This window comes from Condylostylus longicornis, unplaced genomic scaffold, assembly GCF_029603195.1.
Source record: "Condylostylus longicornis isolate FDR11 unplaced genomic scaffold, ASM2960319v2 ptg000048l, whole genome shotgun sequence".
In the NCBI taxonomy this organism is placed as follows: domain Eukaryota; kingdom Metazoa; phylum Arthropoda; class Insecta; order Diptera; family Dolichopodidae; genus Condylostylus; species Condylostylus longicornis.
In genome coordinates, this window is record NW_026578017.1 from 1,907,505 (window position 1) to 1,930,375 (window position 22,871).

General features: G+C 26.3%; 1 protein-coding gene across 1 annotated transcript; it reads right to left on the reverse strand.

The window, feature by feature from the left end:
- Window positions 1-881: 881 nt before the first annotated feature.
- Window positions 882-2,299, reverse strand: LOC129610774 (uncharacterized). Its single transcript, XM_055523486.1, has 3 exons — window positions 2,141-2,299; window positions 1,311-1,958; window positions 882-1,232 (listed from the first exon to the last, which is right to left on the reverse strand). The coding sequence occupies exons 1-3, from the start codon at window positions 2,297-2,299 to the stop codon at window positions 882-884; spliced, it is 1,158 nt and encodes a 385-aa protein (XP_055379461.1).
- Between the last annotated feature and the right edge of the window lie 20,572 nt (window positions 2,300-22,871).

Consider the following 22,871-nt stretch of genomic DNA (forward strand, 5'->3'; position numbering starts at 1 on the left):
TTTTTTAAATTCTTTAAATAATAATGTAGACAAATTTGTACAACAGAATTTAATAAAATCTGAAAAACATAATGTTAAGACTATCACCCAATCAAAATTGGCGTTGAATGCATCAGATGATAAGAGATATATTTTATTGAATTCACATGAAACTTTGCCATGGGGTCACTATAGAATTAATAATACATTATTCTAATTATTTTGTAATTTTGTATATTAAATATATTATTTGATAAGAGTAATAAAAACAAATGAATAAAAAATAATGAATAAAAAAAATTTTTTTTAAATCATTATAGGTACCTTATCTGAAAAAAAAGTAAATAAAAAACAAAATACATATATTTTCATATTGTGTGCTTTTTATTATTTAAACAAAATGCATATACATAACACTTATTTAGAATGTTCATGTAGTTGTTTTACAAAACTGTATATTAAGAAAACATTTCTAACGCAATAAGTAAATTCATTATTGTAACTAGCAAAATCTTTTCTAAGCTGTTTTAGATTCGGACATCCATAGTTTTCAATATTAAATACATGTATGACATCAAACAAATCGGAAATCCATTTTGACTTTTCCAAACCTTTTACATAAATTTTTTTATTAATCAACCTTTCTTTTAGATAATCTTGTACTTTAATGAAAGAGCAGCCTTTTTGATTCCAGTTTATTCCATGTAAATTATTTGTCAACCAATTTGCTTGTCGTCTGGAAGTTTCTGACAATAAATTTTTTCTATAAGGCTGCCTTATTATAAAATGATCATATACTCCATCTTCCCATAAAACACACACTTCTTTCAAAATGAGTTTATTTTGGGAATCTTTGAAACCTTGAACATCAATAATTACATAATTATTCATATTTCTTGATTTTAATTAATTTTTCGAACTTCACTGGTCAATGGGTTGTATTGTACTACTCTATCATGAATAAGTAAACAGTATGCTGAGGTAGAAGCTGGAACATTTATAGATGTTTTGAATTCCAATCGTACATCAACCGCTCCCGATTTAAGTGATTCATTTTGATGTGTACAATCTACAACTACAATCGGACCTATTTTGCTTTTAAAATGATCACGTGATATAACTGGACTATTTTCAATAGCTTGGTAATATGATGTTTGAAAATTAGCATACATATGATAAAGAATAGAATATTTATCTTTATCAAATGATATATTTAAATTTTCATATGGATATGTTTCTGCATTTAAATGAACCTTGAAATCTATTAAGTTACAATGATCATATTGAGAAATATTTTTCCCTTTTCTATTTTCTCTATCCGTTTGTAATACAAAAACTATATAACGTGGTTTTTCTAACTGAGATGATGTTTTCACAGACCATATATGATGTGTAGTTTCTGCTAATTTTGGATACTCATATATTTCCCAACTACGAAAACTTATTGATAAGGGTCTGGCATTATCAACAATCTTTAATAATGGTAATTTATTTTCATCGGATGTGATGATGTGAGGTACAATCCATGTTATTTTGAATATGTTTATTAATGGTTTTTCAGTTTCGTCAGTAACAAGATAAACATTTTCATCTGTTCTCGAACGAACTAAAACCAATTCATGCTTGCAATTAACAAGAATTTTCTTATAATCTTCTGCAAAACCAAGTAAAAATTTAAGTGGTATACAAAAATCGAAGAAGCCTGTTGGTGTTATGAAAGTTTCTGAGGGTGACCACCCAGCATTTTTTAGCATATCATTCTTGTTGTTAGATAATGAAATATAATTTTTCAATGTAGCAGTATGCCCCAGTTTTTTAGTTGAATCGATTTCAATTCCATTCAAAAGGTAACGAATTTCTTCAAAAAGATGACAGACACCATTGTTTACAAATTTTATTTTATCGCTTTTTTCACCTGTAGATTTTGTTAGCGATCCTTCAATATGTAAATAACTTTCGCTAGGCAGTACATTCAAATTCTGATGTTGTATTGATATATTTATAATGTCATTATTATTGAATGAATTTAAAAATGGTGAGTATGAATGATATTCACATTTTGATATGCTATTATCAAACTGTGGAGTAGATTTAATATTGAGTATAGGATTCATTTTTTTAATTTAAAACCTAATTTTTTCAAAAATATTTTATTTTCAACAGATAAATTTTTGGAGTTATTATATATCTTTTTGGTTAATGAAGAAGATGATAAAGATGATACTCCTTTTTGATTTTGCTTTGTTGTTGTTGTTATTTCAGCCGTTGTTCTATTGTTAATAACATTTTCCTGTGGAGCACTTGTATTATATATTATCATTGTGTTAATTTTTTTAAATGTAGTCGAAGTGTTATTTTTTCGTCTCTAAAATTTATTAGTTCACCGTCCTGATCAATTAGTTTAACTATTAGAGTACTTAACTCACGAACATTAACTGGTAAATAGATTACATTCTTTGGCACCTCAATTATTTTATAACCTGGACCAACTTCAGGTGAAAATTCATGTATGGTATGAGCTTTGTTGTTATTTATAAAAGAGTTTGTAATAATATTACATTCTATTCGAATTGTGTTTACTTTAATGATATTTACAGACAAATCTGATGTATGTTTATTACCTGGATTTAGTATTTTTGAACTAAAACCAAGAAGTGAACCAATCGAATTTGGTGTATTGAAATAGATTTTTTCATTACTTTTTACTTCACACTTCAGCGTATTGTTATTGGCAATAATGTTTACTGATATCTTTCCACCACTTATTTTCTCAACCTGTCTTCTTAAAAAGTTATTAATGTCTTCAATTTCATATGATCCAATTGGTATTTCGATTTTATGTTCACCAATATGGAATATATTGTTATTAACATCAATATTTGGTATAGAATTATATGTTTGAAAATCAATTAGACCACATACATAATCACCCTTTAATTCGATTGGTGGAAAATAATTAGCTCTAAGAATAGATGAATTACCATTTAAGGTTAATGTTGTTGACATGATTGTTGTTCTTAAAATGATAAATTTACATTATGTATTGCAGTTATTAATTAAAAATATTAAACATAAATGACCACAAATTACGGTATTATAATCTTGATGTGATTCATAATTATATTCTATGTTATTTCCCAAATAATTAATTACTTCAATTGGAGGTTTAAGATTTCCAAAACTATCATAGTATTTAATAATGTTTTCTTTTTTACAATAAGCTACCCAATGTGTACCAGCACCAGAAAATCTATCCAAATTAATAATTCCACATTCATTTTTCCATGGTTTTGTTTTTGGTAATTTGTCTCGCATAAAAACTCCTCTAAAAAATGGTATATTTCTGGCATATTTATATAAGTCATATTCATTTAGTGCACGATTAGGTAAACTTTTTAAAAATTTTGTTGTTTATTTAAATATAAACCCAGTCCTTTCTTGTATGGTTTTAAGTACATTCCATTTCCAACAGCAATATCTTCAATTTTTTTATTATGTCTTTTAGATTCTTCCAATTGTTGTTTAGCAGCTTTTGCAGCACTTATTGATTTAGCAATTTGAGCAGCACCGCCAGATAAAGCACCAACTGCTGAAACCCCGGCAAATAATGGTACCAAAAAAGGTAATATGCCACCAATTTTCGGAACAGATATTACACGCGGTATTTTCAATAATGTAGATGGATTCACAATTTTCTTAGCAGCAATTAAAGCTGTATCTATAACACTTTTGGTATTTTTATTTTTATGTTTTTTTAATGATTTCTTAATGGAACTCATTACTTTTTTAAAATGCATACATTTCGTTTTTTTCTTTTTCTTAACAGTTTTTGATTTTTTCTTTTGTCTTTTCATTTTTGTCAGACCCATACCCAATTTAGTTTTTGCTTTCATAGCTCCAGCAACTAAAAGTGCATTTGTTTTCTCTCCAAAAGATGTGTCTTTAGACCTTACTCGATCCCAAGCTTTTTGCATTAATATTTTATCAGCATTGTGTCTGTCTTTTATATCTTTTGTCTTTGAATATACAATGTCATGATCTTTGCATGCTGAGTCTAACATGTTAATACCTGGATCACCCCTTTCTAATCGTTTTTGTAATTTCGTGCCTGGACCACAATACTGATAACCAGGCAAATGAAGTTCAACAGGTAAGTTATTAATTAGTGAATTAATGAGACCAGCACCAGTCATCTTTTTGGATTTACCTTTCTTTCCCATATTTTAATGAAAACTATACTATATAACATAAATACAAAGGTATATATATTTCATAGTTTTAAAATATGCATTTCGTGAAACATGTTAAATCTTTGCCAATTAATAATTTTGACAAAGAAATCAAGAAAAATAATACATCAATGAGAAAACATAGTGAACTTCTACCTAATACCATAAGATGTTTAATTGTAGGACCCTCAAATTGTGGAAAGACAAACGTGATGATAACACTTTTATTACATGAAAATGGTTTAAAATATGAAAACATTTATGTTTATTCAAAGTCATTGAATCAACCAATATATCAATATCTAAAAATATTAATGAAACCAATAAAAGGTATTGGATACTATACATTTTCTGAAAATGAAGAAGTAATATTACCAAATAAATCTAAAAAAAATTCAATATTTATATTTGATGACATAGCATGTGAAAAACAAAATAATGTTAGAGCATTTTTTAGTATGGGACGACATCATAAAATTGATAGTTTTTGTTTAAGTCAATCATATTCACAAATTCCTAAACATTTAGTGCGCGACAATGCAAACTTTTTAATAATATTCAAACAAGATGAAACAAATTTAAAACATATATATGATGATCATGTTAATACAGATATGACTTTTCAAAAATTTCAACAAATCTGTTCACATTGTTGGGAAGATAATTATGGTTTCTTAACATTAGATAAAGATAGTGGGATTGATGGTGGTAGGTATAGAAAAAATATAGATTGTTTTATAAAAAATATAAATAAAACTGATAGTTGAGAGTATCTAGCTCTATAATTAATTATTCATTCTGCGTAAGCAGTTCACTTTACAAAAATGAGTAAGAAAGCCAAGTCGCCATTCAAAAGCAACAACGACAATGAAAATTTACTTCACAATTTGATAAAAACTCAAAATTCTATTAGAAGAAAATTAAAAATACTTAAAACAGGTGAAACAGATACTGAAATCGAATTGGAGAAAACATTTAAACCTATTGCCGAGCCATTGAAAAAAATTGTAGAAAATATAAAAGTGGAACCAAAATTTTTTGATCTTAAACAAGAAAATAATAGTGATGATCATAATTACAGTAATGTGAAGTATAAGATCAAAAAAGACATAATGACAGAAAAATCATCAACGCCAATACAACAACAAGCACAACAATTTTTAAAAACGGAATATAATGCTGATAGTGATGATGATGATGATGATGATGGTAGTGATGATGATTTTGAATCATTTTCTACTCCAAATAAAACCGCAATTAACAAATCATCATTAGTCTCATCATCATCAAAAAACATAAATTTAATTAAAACATACAACAATGATTTGTTCGAAAACAGAAAAGAAACATCTGATTTTGATAAGTTATATGGTCCATACATTGACAAAAGAACAAACACCATAAAACTGGGTAGTTCTAATTTTGAAATTAATAATAATAATATTTTAATAAACGACAATCAATTCAAAGCAACACCTGGTTTATATGAGCTAATTTTTATGAAAAAGCCTGACAACAAGAAATATTCACTAAATGATGTAAAACAATATAAAAAAATTTTAGAACTAACCAACGTTCATAAAAGAAATTATGATCCATCTGATCAAATTAAGGGTAATCGAAGTCACAAATATATAAATATTATACATAAAATGTTTGATAATAAATATAATACAAGAAAACAATCGCAAAGTGTAAAAGGAAAAGGTATTTCACCATTTATGAAATTAATGAACAGCAATGTTAATTATGTATATTGGAACAATGTTAATGAACTTGTTGACAGACTACGTTTATTAATTTCTTCGCAGGCTGCAGGCAACAATAATCACAACAATGAAATTTTATCTATTATTGAAGAGTTGAGAGAAGAAAATATAATTGTTTAAAAGATTTTATGTTAGTCTATCTATAATCATGTCACAGCACACATTAAACAGTAATATAAAGGAAATTTTCGAATTTATGTTAAAATATGATAAACATATTTTACATGAACATAAAAGAAACATATTACATTATCTAAAAAAGTTAATTGATTATTTTTTTATTGGTTCCAACGTTAGTATAAATGGAACACACTTCACCGATTGTGTATGGTCAGATGATGATGCTGAGTGTGGTCCTGACACATGTCATTGTGTGAGCATCAATTATTTCGAATATAATGAAATTAAAAAGATTATGGAATTATATATATTTTCAAAATTTGAATCAACATAAATCATAAAATATTTACATAAGTTCAAAAATAATAAGTATACATCATCAATGTGGTTTCAACCTCTGAACCGATAATACATATATAAAATAAAATAAGATAAAACATGTTTTGGTGTGAAAAAATTAAAAATAATGCAAAATTTTGTATTTGTGAAGCAGCATGGTCCAATTTTCGTATAGTAAATGCAACAGTGTTGGAAAACTGTGTTATGGATGTATATATTACACCAGAAAATGGAAGTAGAATTCTATTGTTTCGTTTGAAAAATTGTGAAAGTATACCAGAAAGTCTTTTACGACCTGAATTTGAATTTGGTTCCAAAGATCATTTACGAATTGAAGTGTTTGATGGGAATTTATTTATCATTGGCAGTACATATGCAAAAAGTAACTGTCAAACGAAAGAACATTTTCCAATAGATTGTCCTTTTAGCGATCTCGAGGATGTTGAATTTGTTGATAACATTGAAAAGTTGAAATTGAGAAAACAACAAAAACAAAAACAACAAGATAAACCAAATTAAAAACCTATTTATTTTATATTATATTTACCAACTTTTGATTCAATGTCTAAAAACATGCAATATAACATTGTAAGATTTGTAGTCTTAAATACTTAGATTAAAATATATTTAAGATCATTATCAATATTCATTACATACATACTTAGCCTTAAGTTCAATATCAATGTCAATTTCATCAAAATAGAAAAATAAAAACAATTTCCTTATAATAAAAACTTGTATTTTAAATAATTAGATTAAAATATATTTAAGATTATCAATATTCATTATCAATGTCAATTTCATCAAAATAGAAAAATAAAACAATTTCCTTATAATAAAAAATTTGCATTTTAAATTAGTTGTTTTCAGACATTTAAATAAATTAGTTGCTGTTTCAAAATAATATTACCAAATAACAAAATCTAAATAAAATGATTACAAAAGCAGTTTTTGTGTTAATAATTTTATATTATCATACATTATTTTGTCGAAGTACTTCAATCTTTCCAATAAAAATGGAAAGAGATTTTCCAACAGGTAACATCACTTTTTTATTGAAACTACCAAACAACAATGAAAGCATTTCAATTGATTTGAATTTTAAATTGATAACATTTAATAATACTTCCAACAATTATACCACTCTTCATTCTAATATTGTTGATGTTGAAGATAATAAAATATCTGCAACAACACAATCTTCAATAACTAAAAATGTAAAATCGAAAAAAGAAATGACTACGGAGGAAATAATCGAATATTTTCGTAGAGATTTGTTGGAAAAAGAAAAAGAAATTGGTGGCTACATAGAAAGCGATAATGTGTTTTATCGTCACTTTCAAATTGTTTTTGATGATGGGTTTATATTGAAAATAAGATGCACGTACCAAAGTATATATGAAGCACGTAATTTATTCATTTCTTGTTATGAATATAAGGAATTTAAAAAGGAGAGAATCCTTAGTAATGGTGAGATAGAAGAAATCAAAGAGTTTGATATTAACTTACAACCTGAATCAGAAGTAAGACTGATTGATCTTACTACCATGAACCAGACCTATCATATGAATATTTATTAATATTTATTCTAAAAAATTAAGGTAAGAAGTAAAAAATCTTAATATTTTTTTCATTAAATTCCCTCCCCTTTCCTGAAAAAATTAAGAAAAAACAATGAAAAATAAAAACATCTTAATATTTTTTTCATAAACAATTTTTTATTTTATTCATAAATAATTTTTATAGAAAAAATTAATTGAAAAAATTAAGAAAAAACTTTCCTTTCCTGAAAAAAATTAAGAAAAACAAATGAAAAATAAAAACATCTTAAAATTTTTTTAATAAACAATTTTTATTTTTTTTTCTATAATTTTTATTGGTTAAAAGCCAGCTTATGCTGGCTTAAAACATCTTGAACAGTAAAGTTAATTGGATTCATGCTCTGCCCAGTTGCATACATATATAAGTTTGTTTCTTTGTTCAATGTTTCCAAAAAATCATCTGATATAGTATCAGACAATTTTTTATTTAAGTAATAGATTTTGGTAGCCATCTCTACGATGACTCTCATACCATAGGGTGATTGCACCCTTTTCAATGCTTGTATGTGGTACAATTTGTTTGCTTCCAGTTCCTTCGTCTTTATCATTGTTCTTTTCGTTGCACCCGCATTGACTGTGCTGTTCAAAAAGCTGACTATATCAGCCGCCGATGGTATTAGTAGTTGAGTTTGTTGCTGCTCTTGGTGGTGGTGGTGGTGTTGTTCTGATGTGGATGCTCCTTCATTTATTTCTCCATTGTTGCTTCTTCTTCTTTTCTGTCCTGGCACGATAAGAACGTCATCGATTATGTTAATGTTACTCATTTTGTTGTTTTTTTTTTTGCTTTTTTGAAGTTAATGTGTTAACTGTAAAATTTGGCTTACTATGATTATCACAAAGAAAATGTTGTACCTTTTTATAGAAGGATTTTTAATATTATTTACATAATTTAAATTTTAAAAAACACTCTTTGACATAAATTATACAATTAAATAGTCTATAAAATTATGCATAAACCACAAAAATTTCATGTGAATTTATGTATTTCATGAATACAAATAATAATTTTTATAAATGTTCACGTATTTATTTTTAAGAATATCTTTTACATAGCTATTATTACAGGTACATAATATTTACACCACGGAATCCCTAATTTTTTTTAAAACAATCAACAATGGTGTCAAGAATACAAAATTGAAATATTCAATAAACAAATTAAATATTAATATTAATAACTACAAAAATTAATTATGTATTAGAATAAAAATAAAAAATATTTTTTCCTATTTTACAATTACATATTCTATCAATTTTTCAATCAAAAAATGAAACTGAATTATTTTAAGAAAAAACCACGGAATTATTTTAAGACAATTGATATAAGAATATCAAAATAGGTGACTAATTGAAAAAATATTTTAGTTTTGAAGATATCCAAAAAAAAACTCTAAATAAAGTAGTACAGTTAATCATTTTAAAACATGATTACATTATTTTATGTTATGTAATTTATTCCAATTATATTATATGTTGTTCGTATTTTACAATTACATATTTGCTCACAAAATAATAAAGAAAATAAAAAGATAAATTTTGTTTTTAAATGTTTTCTTTTAAATATTTATTTCATTTTTCATCTAAATTACATTTTTTCTTATTACTATTTTTTAATACATAAACTAAAAATTTTTAATAACGAAACAAATAGCACAAGAACAAATTAAATTTCGAATCCTCATTTTTTCAACCTTAACAGTGATGTTAAGTTTTTTCTTCCTTCGGCTTTAATTATCTTATACAGTTTTCCTCTTCCTCGTCTCCACTGTCAAACATGGTTTCGTGAAACAAAAGATCCAATGTTTTCTCTTTTTCTTTCAACATTGTTTTTTGGAATACTTTTTCTAATTTTTTCATTTCTTCATTATTGATTTCCTGAAAGAAGGATTCAATTTCTAAATTGAACCAGATTTCATCTTCCATATTTTCTTTTTAAAAAAAAAATTACTAAACGTTTGCAATTTTAGGTTAGTACTAAAAACATTGGACACGTTTTGATTAAAATTTACAACTATGTGTTTTCCTAATTTTCAATTACATATTCTAACAACTTGTTGGAAATGATTTGATTTTAATTTATACAAAAATTTTCATTCATAAAATTATTATGAATGATGTATTGTGAAAAAATTTTTACACACCAATATAATTATTGATCAAGCTCAGTACGAATTATATAATTTTTATTATTGTTTTGTTGTTCTTACTTTTTCATATTTCATTCATTAAATGATCTTTGATTTATTCAAAAACTTTTCATTCATAAACTAATATGCACATACATACATATAAATTTGTGTTTATACCTAATTCCCAAACATTTTCTTTTTTCAATATTTTCATTCTTGTTGTTTTTAACTCACCATATGATTTTCGCGATTTATGCTAATTAACCTACCTGCTAATCGAACTTACTTTCATATAATTTAACAATTTGATTTTATTTTTTCATACTACTAACTTAACCACAAACATTCCTTCTTAATATTTTTGTTTCATTCTTGTTGTTTTTATTATTTTATTATTGAATTATGATATCATACTACAACATATACTTTCCATATGATTTTCGTGATTTATGCTAATTAACCCACCTACTGATCGTACACGCTTTCATACGATTTAACAATTCAATTACATACATACATACATTCTTTTCACCCCTTATGCTAAATACCTAAACCCACTTTATAAACTTACTTTATGCAAATTAGCTAAACTTACTTTATGCAAATTAGCTAAACTTACATTATGCAAATTAGTTAAACTTACTTTATGCAAATTAGCTAAACTTACATTATGCAAATTAGTTAAACTTACTTTATGCTAATTAGCTTGCTTTTATGCTAATTAGCTAAACGTACTTTATGCTAATTAGCTAAACCACAAAACCGCAATTAACAGCCTCATTAGTATTCATGTCACGTACCCCCATATTCTAGTCACGTACCTAGACAAGGACAAAGCATACAAAATTACATTGGTTAGAGTGAGACAAAACATAAAACCGCAAAAATTTGGTCCAACTTCGGCCTAGAATAACTACTGGCAACAAATTTTGCATATCGAGTTTTCGGTGGGAATGCACTTCCCCATAGTAGGGAAGTGTAAGTAAACCATTTTTAGCAACCTGTCAGACCGACAGACCGTCGGTCTGTGTGTGCATGCATGTATCTCAAGTTCGGATGAAATGATTTTCATTAAATTTTATATACAAGTTTATTTCCATCATGGCACGGATTGATCAACTTTTTGATTGATATCAGGCCTCGGGAACTGCACTTTTCAGCGGGCCTGTTTTACATTTGAACATTTTGAAGAACATATTCAACCGATTTACTTGAAATTTCATATATAAGTTTTGCTCTACCGGCCGAAACGGCCTTTTGGAAGAAATCAGGTGTCAGCAACTGGGCGTTTACTATGGGCCAAATATACATTTTAACGTATATAAAGAGAAGTAATCAATCGATTTCATTGAAATTTAATATTTAAATTCCTCGTATTAAAACAATGAACATATAAATTTTTTGGAAAGATCAGGGCTCGAAAATTGATTTGCGGGCCGATTTAACATTGTTCACCATATCTACGGAACGAATTTATGGAATTTTTTGAAATTTGATATTTGAGTTCTGGTTGTTACCGAAAATAACTGGCGAGCATTTCAGGGAATTTGGGTAGCACAAAGCGAAACTCTACTAAGAGCCAAATTTACATTTTTCTAGGTATGTTAACTATAAGCGTACTAATGCCCTAAAAATTAGAAAGAAGTATTTAACAGACATTTTTATAATGTTCTGTAACATTTTCACTTAACTAGACAATACACAATGCGGTCGGTTATGTGCTGACCACATCAGATTTTTTTTTGTAGTCTTCGGTTCTCTCTCTTACAGTTCACATATTTTTTTTAATCATCTTAAGGATATATTTAGATTGTGGACATAATTATTTAGGCTGACAGACAGGAAACTGAAAAGGAAAAGAAAATTGCTGGTTTTTTCTTTGTTTATCTTCTTATTTGAATCTATTTGAAATATTGAAATTATGCAACGTTTACCGTAACTTCTTTGTGCTGTTGTGAATGTTAAATGTTTTCCTTCTTATTTTTAAAGTTCAATGTGATTTTTTTTAATGTACGTTTAATACATTAAGTAGTATCTTATTTTTTTATCGATTTTAAATTATATTATTATTTTTTTCTTTTCATATACCTTGCTACCTTCTCGCCAAAATTAGCTTAAATTCAATTTGCAAATTAATATGTAAATGTATATTGTCTACAAAGGATTTGTTTTACAATTTTAAGAAATTTATTTCTGTCATAAGGAGACCATTTTTAATGTTAACGATGTTCAAAAAGAAAAGCGAATACTTGAAATTTTTTGAAATAAAATTTGTGTTCCTTTTACCTGTTCAAAAAACTCATAAGTAGCCAAAACTGAGGATAACAACTCTACCGCGAAAAAATGCGTAGCTGATCTATGCGATTACGTTATTTTTTACCGGTATGGATGGAAATAGTATTTTTAATTTAAATGAAATGCATTGTGTGTATAGTTATAATATTTGAAATGTCTTTTTTTAATAAATCGACATTTGAACAACAACAATAAGAAAAAGGCTACATGAAAAAAAAATGAACCAAAAATTTGAGTTATGTTTTACTCATATACCGGAAAAGGCCGTTGCATTTACAAACGTATATAGGCTTATGAGTAGTTGGAACACGTAAATGGAACGCAAATTTTAAAAGCTATTATTAAATGCTTCAGATTAAAATGATTATTGGGTTATCAATGACCGTTTTCTAAAGCTTGTGAATATTGTGTTTGGCTCACACATGCAATTCAATGTAAAAAAAATTAGTTTAAATTTTAAAACAAAAAGTCTCAAAAACATTGTATAAATTTAACATTATATACAAAACAGAGAGTGAAATCTTTTCATTATTTCGAATGTTATAACCTGCTGTAATTAAGTACTTGTAAACATTAGCAGTACAATAATTTTTATATTATGTTTACGGGATTAGTTTTTGATTACCACAAATTTGGATCGAACCAGAGGAATAAAAAGAGATCGAACGTTTGGAATAAAAAGCGGTTTCCCTAAGCAGTGCAACATCGGTGTATAAAATTGTGGTGTCATATAGTTTCTCTCACATACGTGTTAAACTTTTTGCTCTAAAATTTAAATTTAAATTTGCTCTAAAATTAAGTCAGGAGTAAGCGATCTACCAACTGAGTTACAGAGGCATGAGCTGAGCTTCATTTCGAGATGAAAAACTCGAACATGAGCTGAGCTTCAGTTCGATTTGATTTTTCTTCCTTGACTCGTTCCTTTGGCTATATAAACTACGAATTTTAATATTGTTTTAAATAAAATCGGAAAGTTTTTATATAAACGTGTACAATTTAAACTGGAAATATTTTAAATACGAAAGTGTGAATAAACTTTTAGGGTTTAAAATTGCAGGTTTTAAATTTTTCTGGTTTATTACATAAGTAAAGTAACATAATTTCAAAAGTCTGTTTCAAATCAAAATGTTCTACATCTAAAATCTGCTTTTAAGAACTGAAATATGCCTTTTTACAGTGTTGTAAAACAATATATGACAGATTTTTATTTTAGCTAAAACTTGGAAGATCTTACCAAATGAATAATAAATAAGCTTTTTGAGTTGACAAGAGTCAAGCATGTGTTTGTTGATTGTAGATTACAATATACAATGACGTACTTCCTTTAAATAAGTAAATATTAAGTAAAGTCCTAAAAAATTGAATGCGCTGCATGCGTTGGTTGAATTTGAAAATTAATTTAGATTTCTAAATTTGTTTTATAAATATATGTTCATCGAAATTGTACATTTATGGAGTAAGCAGAACAGCACAGCATTGCTTCCGTGGTGTTTCTATATACTTATATGTTGTATATATTTAATAAAATTCATTTGAAATTAAATTTTTTTTTCACTTACTGTTCACATATTACATAGTTTTTGTAGTCACTTATTAACCAGTCAATTTATCATAAATATCTTATGAGAAACTAGCCCTCTCCATTTATCAAATTTTAAAATTCCTTTAACAAATTTTTTTAATTTTCTTTGCGCAAGATTGAATTTGTTTTTTTATTTCAGCATTCCATTTTAATCAAGAAATTTAAAATGCTCAGATTACCGTAAAATATGGTTTCTTTTTTATAGTAAAAGTTTATGTTTGGTAAATATTTTTATTAATTATAAGTTAAATCAGAAATCATTTTGAAATTAAAATTTAATGATAAATTAATGAATGACTGTAAGTATTACAAAAAATAATTTAAATCCATTAAAGCAATTTTTTTTTATTATGACCATAAGTAATAATAGTTGAGGTTAATAGAATCAATTAATTTTAATTTCTATTTTCCAAAACAATTGTTAATAAAATTTTATTGTTTCTTTTTTACAAATTTTTAAATTATTAATCCATTAGTGTGTATATTTTACAATTTAATGTGATAGAAAATTGTAAATAAAATTTCTTCCTTGCATATTGAATATTAAATGTACAGGGTGTTTCACATAAGGTGGAAAATAGTTTTAGGGATGAAAATATTTAAGATACACTTTTCTATTTTAAAACAACATTATTACTCAGAAATATTTGTTATTCTAATTAGATAATTTATTATCATGAACGGATCAAAAGTATAACTAATTTGAAAACATTATATTTCTAAAACTGCTATGAATTATATTCAAAATAATAATAAAGTGGTAGGAAATACATTTATTTCAAAATTAGCTATAAAATGTGGTTGCCGTGATTTCGGATATATTTTGTGTTTGTTCAGATTATAAAAAGTATCCAATTTAGATAAAATTTTTCTCAGTGTGAAATTCGCACTTAAAACGGGACATTCTCTAAGAAAAATATGACTCCATACTTAAATGTAACCACTAAATATTGGATTTCAATCAGATTCTAATAAATTCTATTCATTGAACTATTGTAAATGCCATAAATTTTGAATATGTGCTACTTATACCTAAAAATTAAATTTGTAAATTCTTTGGCTATAATTCAGCCCTATATGATTAATAACTCGGTTCTAATTCGTTCTTTTTTCTAATAGCTTCTTAAAAAATCTATATAACGGTACAAATAAAAATTAAATATGATTTTAAATAAATTTTTTATTTAAGGTGATTTTTGAGTTTAGAGCATTTCCCAAACGATTTTAATTTAATTATAAGTTTTTGTGGGACACGAGTAGTTGAATTCTGCCAATCCATTGTTGTAATTTTATCTTAAATTAAAAAAAGAGAAAAACCTTCGAACCGAATCAAGGGAATAAATTCTACGACATGAATTATGAATATTACCATTACGACAAACAATTATGAACATAAACCATTAGATACAAATGATTTATGTTTACAACAATTCTCTATAATTTTACTTAAAGCTTGTTCACTCATTAGCTACATCAATAGGATCAAATGAAAACACCAATAGGACTAATACGTAAAATTGACGGACAGCTCAATTCTAAAACTCAAAAATTAATCATTTAACCTAAAAATTTGTTTAACACCCGTCTACACCAAAGTAAGGATTAAAGGAAAGAATTCAATCTTTTCAAATATGTTTATTTCTGCGTTTAATTTTTGAAACGTTGAAATTGTTGTGTGTTTTATGCTCATGGGATTAAAAATCTTATGTAGTCAGCACATAACCGACCGCATTGTATATTGTCTAGTTAAATGAAAGTGTTACAGAATATTATAATGTCTGTTAAATACTTCTTTCCAATTTTTAGGACATTAGTAAGCTAATAGTTAACATACCTAGAAAAATGTAAATTTGGCTCTTAGTAGAGTTTCGCTTTGTGCTACCCGAATTCCCTGAAATGCCACCAAGTTAGTTTCGGTAACAACCAGAACTCAAATATTAAATTTCAAGAAATTCCATCAATTCGTTCCGTAGATATGGTGAAAAATGTAAAATCGGCCCGCAGATCAGTTTTCGAGCCCTGATCTTTCCAAAAAATTTACATATTCATTGCTTTAATACGAGGAATTCATATATTAAATTTCAATGAAAATGGTTGATTATTTCTCTTTATATACACAAAAATGTATATTTGGCCCGTAGTAAACGTCCAGTTGCTGATGTCTGATTTATTCCAAAAGTTAGGAATTTTCGCGGACGGTCGAGCAAAGCTCAAATATGTAATTTCAAGTAAATCGGTTGAATATTTTCTTCAAAATGGTGAAAAATGTAAAATCGGCCCGCAAATCAGTTTTCGAGCCCTGATCTTTCTAAAAAATTTATATGTTCATTTTTTTAATACGAGAAATTCATATATTAAATTTAAATGAAAATGGTTGATTATTTCTCTTTATATACACAAAAATGTATATTTGGCCCGTAGTAAACGTCACGTTGCCGATGCCTGATTTCTTCAAAAACATCGGAATTTTCGCGGACGGTCGAGTTGAGCTTATATACAAAATTTCAAGTGAATCGGTTGAATATTTTCTTCAAAATGTTCAAAAATGTAAAACAGGCCCCGAGGCCTGATATATGTATACCAAAAGTTGATCAATCCGTGCCATGGTGTAAATAAACTTACATACAAAATTTCATCAAAATCAGTTCAGCCGAACTTGAGATACACGCGTGCACACAGACCGCCAGACTGACAGACCGACAGACCGACAAATTGCTAAAAATAGTTTATTTACACTTCCCTACGATGGAGAAGTACGTTCCCACCGAAAACTCGATATGCAAAATTTGTTGCCATCACAATACGGTCGGTAAAAAAATGGATCCAAATTATAGTCAATTACTTAAAATAATTTACGTATACATATATTTTTTCTTCATGATCTTATGAAATTTGTTTTTTATCGAAATATTATTCAATTAATCTACTTTGTTTCTAGTTATTTTGCAATTTTGTCTGATCTACTTGTTTCTTCTTCAATTTAAAAAATTTTCTTTGTTTCAATTGTTATTTTATTTATTTTCTTTTTACACTTTCTAAATAAATTTTTTACTGATTTCCTAACATAACAAAACAAAAGGAAATGTCCGGTTAAAATTTTGCTGGTTAGATTAAAAAATTTTAAATAAAAAACAATAAGAAAAATTATTTGGCTATTATTTTAGAAAAGTAGAATAGAATTAAGAAAATATTTGTTCTACTTATGGAATTGTTTAAATGTTGATATAGTAAATTGTAGTCATAATATTTTCGTATACGTAATTCACGAAAATAAAATGATGATGCAAAATATGAATAATTTTGTTTTTTTTACTATGTATTGGGTCATAAGTTAAAATTCCAGCTTTTGACAATTTAAACTTTTTCGTTTTGGATAGATGTCCTTTGTTATAAAAGCAACATACAACAACTCAGAATCAGAGTTTCAATGAAACTCTTGCAATAAATTGGACGGCTTTATTTGTTTTTTACGAAGTCATGAACCCAAATTACTTATATGTTATTTTGCATATAAGTAAGGTAAACGGCTATGATTCGTCTATTACAGTTTTTTGTACAATAACTTCTTACAAAATCTACACAAAAGTGTAAAATCTACATAAATATTTTAAAATATATTTTTTATATTTAGTTGATTGTCCCTTATGATTTTAATTTAAATTTTAGTTTTTGTGGGACATCCAAAATTCGATTTTTTCAGATAATGTTGCAATTTCATCTAAAATTAGAGAAAAAATATTTTTCATTATTTTTTTAATTTAACATATAAATTTCTTACGGACCGTGGAGACTATAGGAGCAGGGGAAAAGTAAATAAAGAAAGGCTCAGCTCAGCTTTGTATTACACCGTGAACAAAAACGGTGCTGCAGCAAAGTTAATCTTCTCTTTTTTGCTAAATTAAATAATAAAATTTTTTATTGAATTCATTAGAATGATTATTCATCAATGATTAACTAGTCATTGTATTTTGTGAAATTTGTGCCGTATTTAAAAGGGAGGTATCACATTTTAAATCATCTTATGTTATTATTACAGTTTATTTTCGCAAGCCATTTTGCATTTTAAATTATACAACCTATCTAAAGTTTCTTTCACCAAAAAAATCATCGATAAAATAAAATATAGTAGGGTAAGTGTCCCTAATACTGACATATTTCGCAACAAATTCAACTTTGGCGTGAGATATTTTATATGTGGGACACAATAAGTGATCGTGTTTCCGATTTTTTGAATAATTTGGATAATTGAGAATAATGTTTTTTATAAAATTATTTAATCAAAATATTTTTTAATTCATAATTTTTCGATTAAAGATGAAAGGAAAAAATGTTCCTAATATTGACATATCCGCAAATGTTTGTCTATTACTGACAGTTTGTGTTCCTAATACTGACAATGTAATTTCTTATGCTGTAATCTATATTCTATATATGAATAATGGTTAAAATGGTTAAAATGATAATATTCAATAAAAATGGAATAATATCAAAATTAAAAAAAATTAAAAATGAATCAAAATATAATTCAGACAAAAATAAAAACATATTTTTTATTGAATTAAAGGTAAAAATATGTGAAATTCAGCTGATTTGAATTTATTATTATTGTAGAATGTACTTTTACTAGTAGTCTTAATATGCAACAATGAATAAATAAAAATTTTTAAAAGAAATTTGTGAAAATCTAATTCGAAATTACATAATGTTTCATAAAGTATTATAAGTAATATTTGCTACAAATGTATTATAAATAATACTTAAAATATGATGTACCATATCACACGAAATTATAAGAAATCATATCAATATATTCTAAAGCTGCTAATAGGCGTATTCTAAAGCTGCTTTTTGCTTTAACAAAGACTATTTATGTATTAAGTACGTAACGAGAGCAACCCATTCTTAATTTTTGGAGCAACATTTTTGGTTATTAAAAAGGACTACTTTTCTTATTTAAAGAGAACCATTTCCGTTATGATATTTGTTATGGCGTTAACGTTTACAGTAATTTTAAAGCATTTTTTTATAAAGCGAATTGTACTGTTTTATTGACAGTATTGTATACAATATTGACACACAATTTATTAGACGAATATCACTATTAAAAAGGTAAAAAGGTCGTAGTCAGATATAGGTTTTCACAAATGTAATCGATTTTTATTCGACAGAAATAGTTTGAACAATTTTAAAGTATAAAGAAATTATTTTAATTAATTAAAATGAATATCAAAATTAAAACTTTATACTGACATAATTTTGTACATAATATTGACCCTCTTTAGATCGTATTACTGACACTAGTTTTTAGCACTTTTCCAAAAAAATTTTTGAAAAAAGTGCTTATTAGTTTCACTCTGTCCGTCCGTCCGTCCGTCCGTCTGTCCGTGTGTCTGTTTACAAAACTTCTACACCTTTGAAGATAGAAAGCTGAAATTTAATACGTACCTAGATCTTCACCAGAAACTTATTTCCGTAGAACAAAATTTTTATCTATCTCCCCCCCTCTAAAAGTTATACCCCCCCCAAAACCCTAAAAATGGCCTTTTTTAAATATTTGTTGCAATGAAACCATAAGCATTTTTGAAATTTTGCAAACGCAGAAAAGCAGTGGCTTGCTTCCCCTTGCGCGGTATACTATATTTCAACTTAAGAAAAACAAAATGGCCGTTCAAATTTACCGTTATTTAAAGTCCTTTTTTTCCAAATTTTTAATCTCGTTTTTCTTCTAGACCCCAAACTGTAGAAGCTTGAAATTTAAGGAGCTATTAGATATTAATAAATACTTCATTTTGTTAGAAGAAATTTTTTTTCCATCTCCACCCCCTCTCAAGTTATCTCCTCTTGAAATTCGTAAAATTTGAATTTTTGACACCTTATATTTCCGAAACCGCAAACTTTTCCAAATTTTTATAAACGCAAAAAGCTAACGGTAAATTCCATGAAATTAAAAAATATAATTATTTTTCTTAACTCACACAATTAACCCTTAAAATCGAGCATTATGTTAACCCCTTTTTATATTAATTTTTGCTTTATTTCAATGACTGCATATATGCGTCATCCAAAATATATGCAATCCTAGTTTTGTATATGAATGCAAATAATTTTAACAGTGTGATAGCTATACATAGAGTGTATTTAAAAGCAGAATTTTCACTTGTTGAAGGGAAAAGTGCTACAATACAAACCATTGGTTTGACCCAACTTTATTAAAGCTAAAATACTCCGAACCTGTAGTAAATTCTTAGTGTCAGAATTCGGACATTAGAAAGAAAATTCAAATTCGATTTTAATTAAACAAATACGAAAATAAAAATTTAAATATTTTAAAAATGACGACTTAGATGTTTATAATACTGACAGAAATTATTTGTTAAAATTCTTATTTATTTAACGTTTTTACTCCGAATTACTTATAAAATAAGATAAAAAATAATCAAAATATTTAATTTAATATAAATATATATATTTTTAACCCTCAAATAAGTCGAAAAACAATAAAAACAAAATCGGAAAAATTAAGCAAAAAGTATAAGAAATTCTCCAATGCAACCCACTTTTGCTATGTCTATGGAAACAAAACTGATTTATGCTCAATATTTTGGAGTTATTTCAAAACTAAATAAAAGGAAGTATTGCGATAATTTGAATTAATCTAGAAATAAAAAAATATATATATGTTGTATAAAGAAAATCTCTTAATAATTAAAAAAAACTCGTATATGTCAGTATTACCGCCACTGTTAGTATTACCGACGCTTACCTTAAATAGAATATAAAATTAAACTAAGAACCAGACAGACGCATATCTCATCCTTCAATAACTTCTTTTATGTTATAATCTTTTACATTTAGGTACTTCCATATTGATCAAGTTATTAATTTTTTTAAACGTAATCAACAACTCTAAGTAACAAAAGGCAGCTAGTGACTCTTTTTTTTTGATGCTGCGTTTATATTTAGGTTTACTGGATCAATATGCCATTTGATTTAATCTTTTGTCTTCCTGTCATTTGATTTGATCTATATTTTGTTATTATCAGCGATTACTCTTTAATATATCAAAATATGATACCTTACCAACTGTAAATTTCGGTCTTTGGTTTGCACTATTTGACTTCTATAATACTTAACTCTTTCAAAAATTTATTTTTTACATGCCGAACATTTGTTACAGGAAAAAACTATATGTATTTAATTTTTCGAACAGCATTTTGAAGTCATTCTTGCAGTTTCCATGAAATATTTTGCCGCAACCAGCAGAACAGATAAATTTAAGTTCTTAAGATTTTATTACATTTGCCGCAACGCAACTGCATTTTAATTTTTAATTAAATTTTTAATTAAAAAGTATAATATGCATAATTCAAAATACTGATTAATTCTTCAATGATTGAAAATTTAAATTTATATACAGAAATGTGTACAAACAGGATGAATACAGCAGAACAACTAATAAGTGGGTCAAAATTTAAAAGTTTGCACAAATGAATTTTTTTTTTTCCAAATTATTTTTTTAGAATTTTTTATTAAAATAATTTTTTTATAGTTGCCTAATATATAATGTACAATCTCCTCAAGTGGTCCGGAGGTTTTGTAAATATTTTAGAAATTATAACCAAAAAAGTAAGCTCAGGTTTGAATTTAGTTCAACTACGTTACCGATAAAAATATCTTAAATTTTTCGATCGCTTCAATGGAAATTATTATTTTCATATTTTACTCTCATTTGTAATTAAAGTTATAAATAAATTTATTGTGTAATATTGAAAAATCATTTTTATAAAAAAATAAATTATAAGTTATTTCAACTGTGTTACTAATTTTAAATTTAAAGTTTTTATTTTTAAAATAAAACTATTTAATAGTTTTTTTCTTGCAGGAATTTTTACATAACTGCTTTAGAAATTAATTTTTTATTCTAAAAATGTCCATAACAAAAAAATTAAGAGCTTAAATTTGAAGAAAAAAGTTTAAAACAATACTTTTTTTTGATTTTTTTTGTGACAAAACAGTAACGCAGTGGAAAATATAGTAACACTGTTGAAAAATTTGATTCAGTCTTCAGTATATTAACAAAAAAAATTAAAACAAAAACAGTAAATTTCATGCTGTTGTTTAATATGCTAAGATATTAACTTTTTTCCTCTCGATGAAGTTGTATATATTCGGTTAAGTTTTTCATTTGCATTTTTAACAATATACATATTTAAAATATAAATAGATAGTGGCATTTTGTATAATAATCAATAAAATATGTTATCGCCTATTTGTATGTAAAATTATTAAGAATTTATTCACCAACTTAGAGTAAACTGCCTTAAAAATCAACTTTCTTACCATGTCTTCAGTAGTGTTACTTAAAATTAGTAACACAGTTGAACAGTAACGCAGTAGAATATTTTAAAATAAAAAGTATATTAACATAAAACTACAACATATTTTTGCATTTTAAAGTATACAGTTGGTTAGTTTACTTGGTTTGCTTAATAATATGTCACTTTTTTGAATTTTTAAAAAAAATATTTAAACAAAAACCACGTAACACAGTTGAAAAAAGCGTTTTACATTCACGGCAAAAAAAATTCAAACTATCTCCAGCGATGTGTTTGGAACAACATTCACCACTAGCCCGAACAGACTTATTGCGTATTCTTTAAAACAAATAATGATGCCAAAATATTTAAAAAAATGATTAATTTTAAAAAATTTTATGATGTAACATAGTTGAAGTAACGCAGTTGAACAATTCTAGTGACACACTTTTTTTCTGTTAAAATTACATTAAAATAAATTAAAACTTAAAAACTAATTTTTGATTTTTATTT

Coding starts and splice junctions, on each gene's coding strand:
- LOC129610774 (XM_055523486.1), bottom strand. CDS start 2,299: ATGATAATATATAATACAAGTGCTCCACAGGAAAATGTTATTAACAAT. Junction 1,959..2,140: donor ATAACTCCAAAAATTTATCT/GTTGAAAATAAA, acceptor ATACAACATCAG/AATTTGAATGTACTGCCTAG. Junction 1,233..1,310: donor AACCACGTTATATAGTTTTT/GTATTACAAACG, acceptor ATAGATTTCAAG/GTTCATTTAAATGCAGAAAC.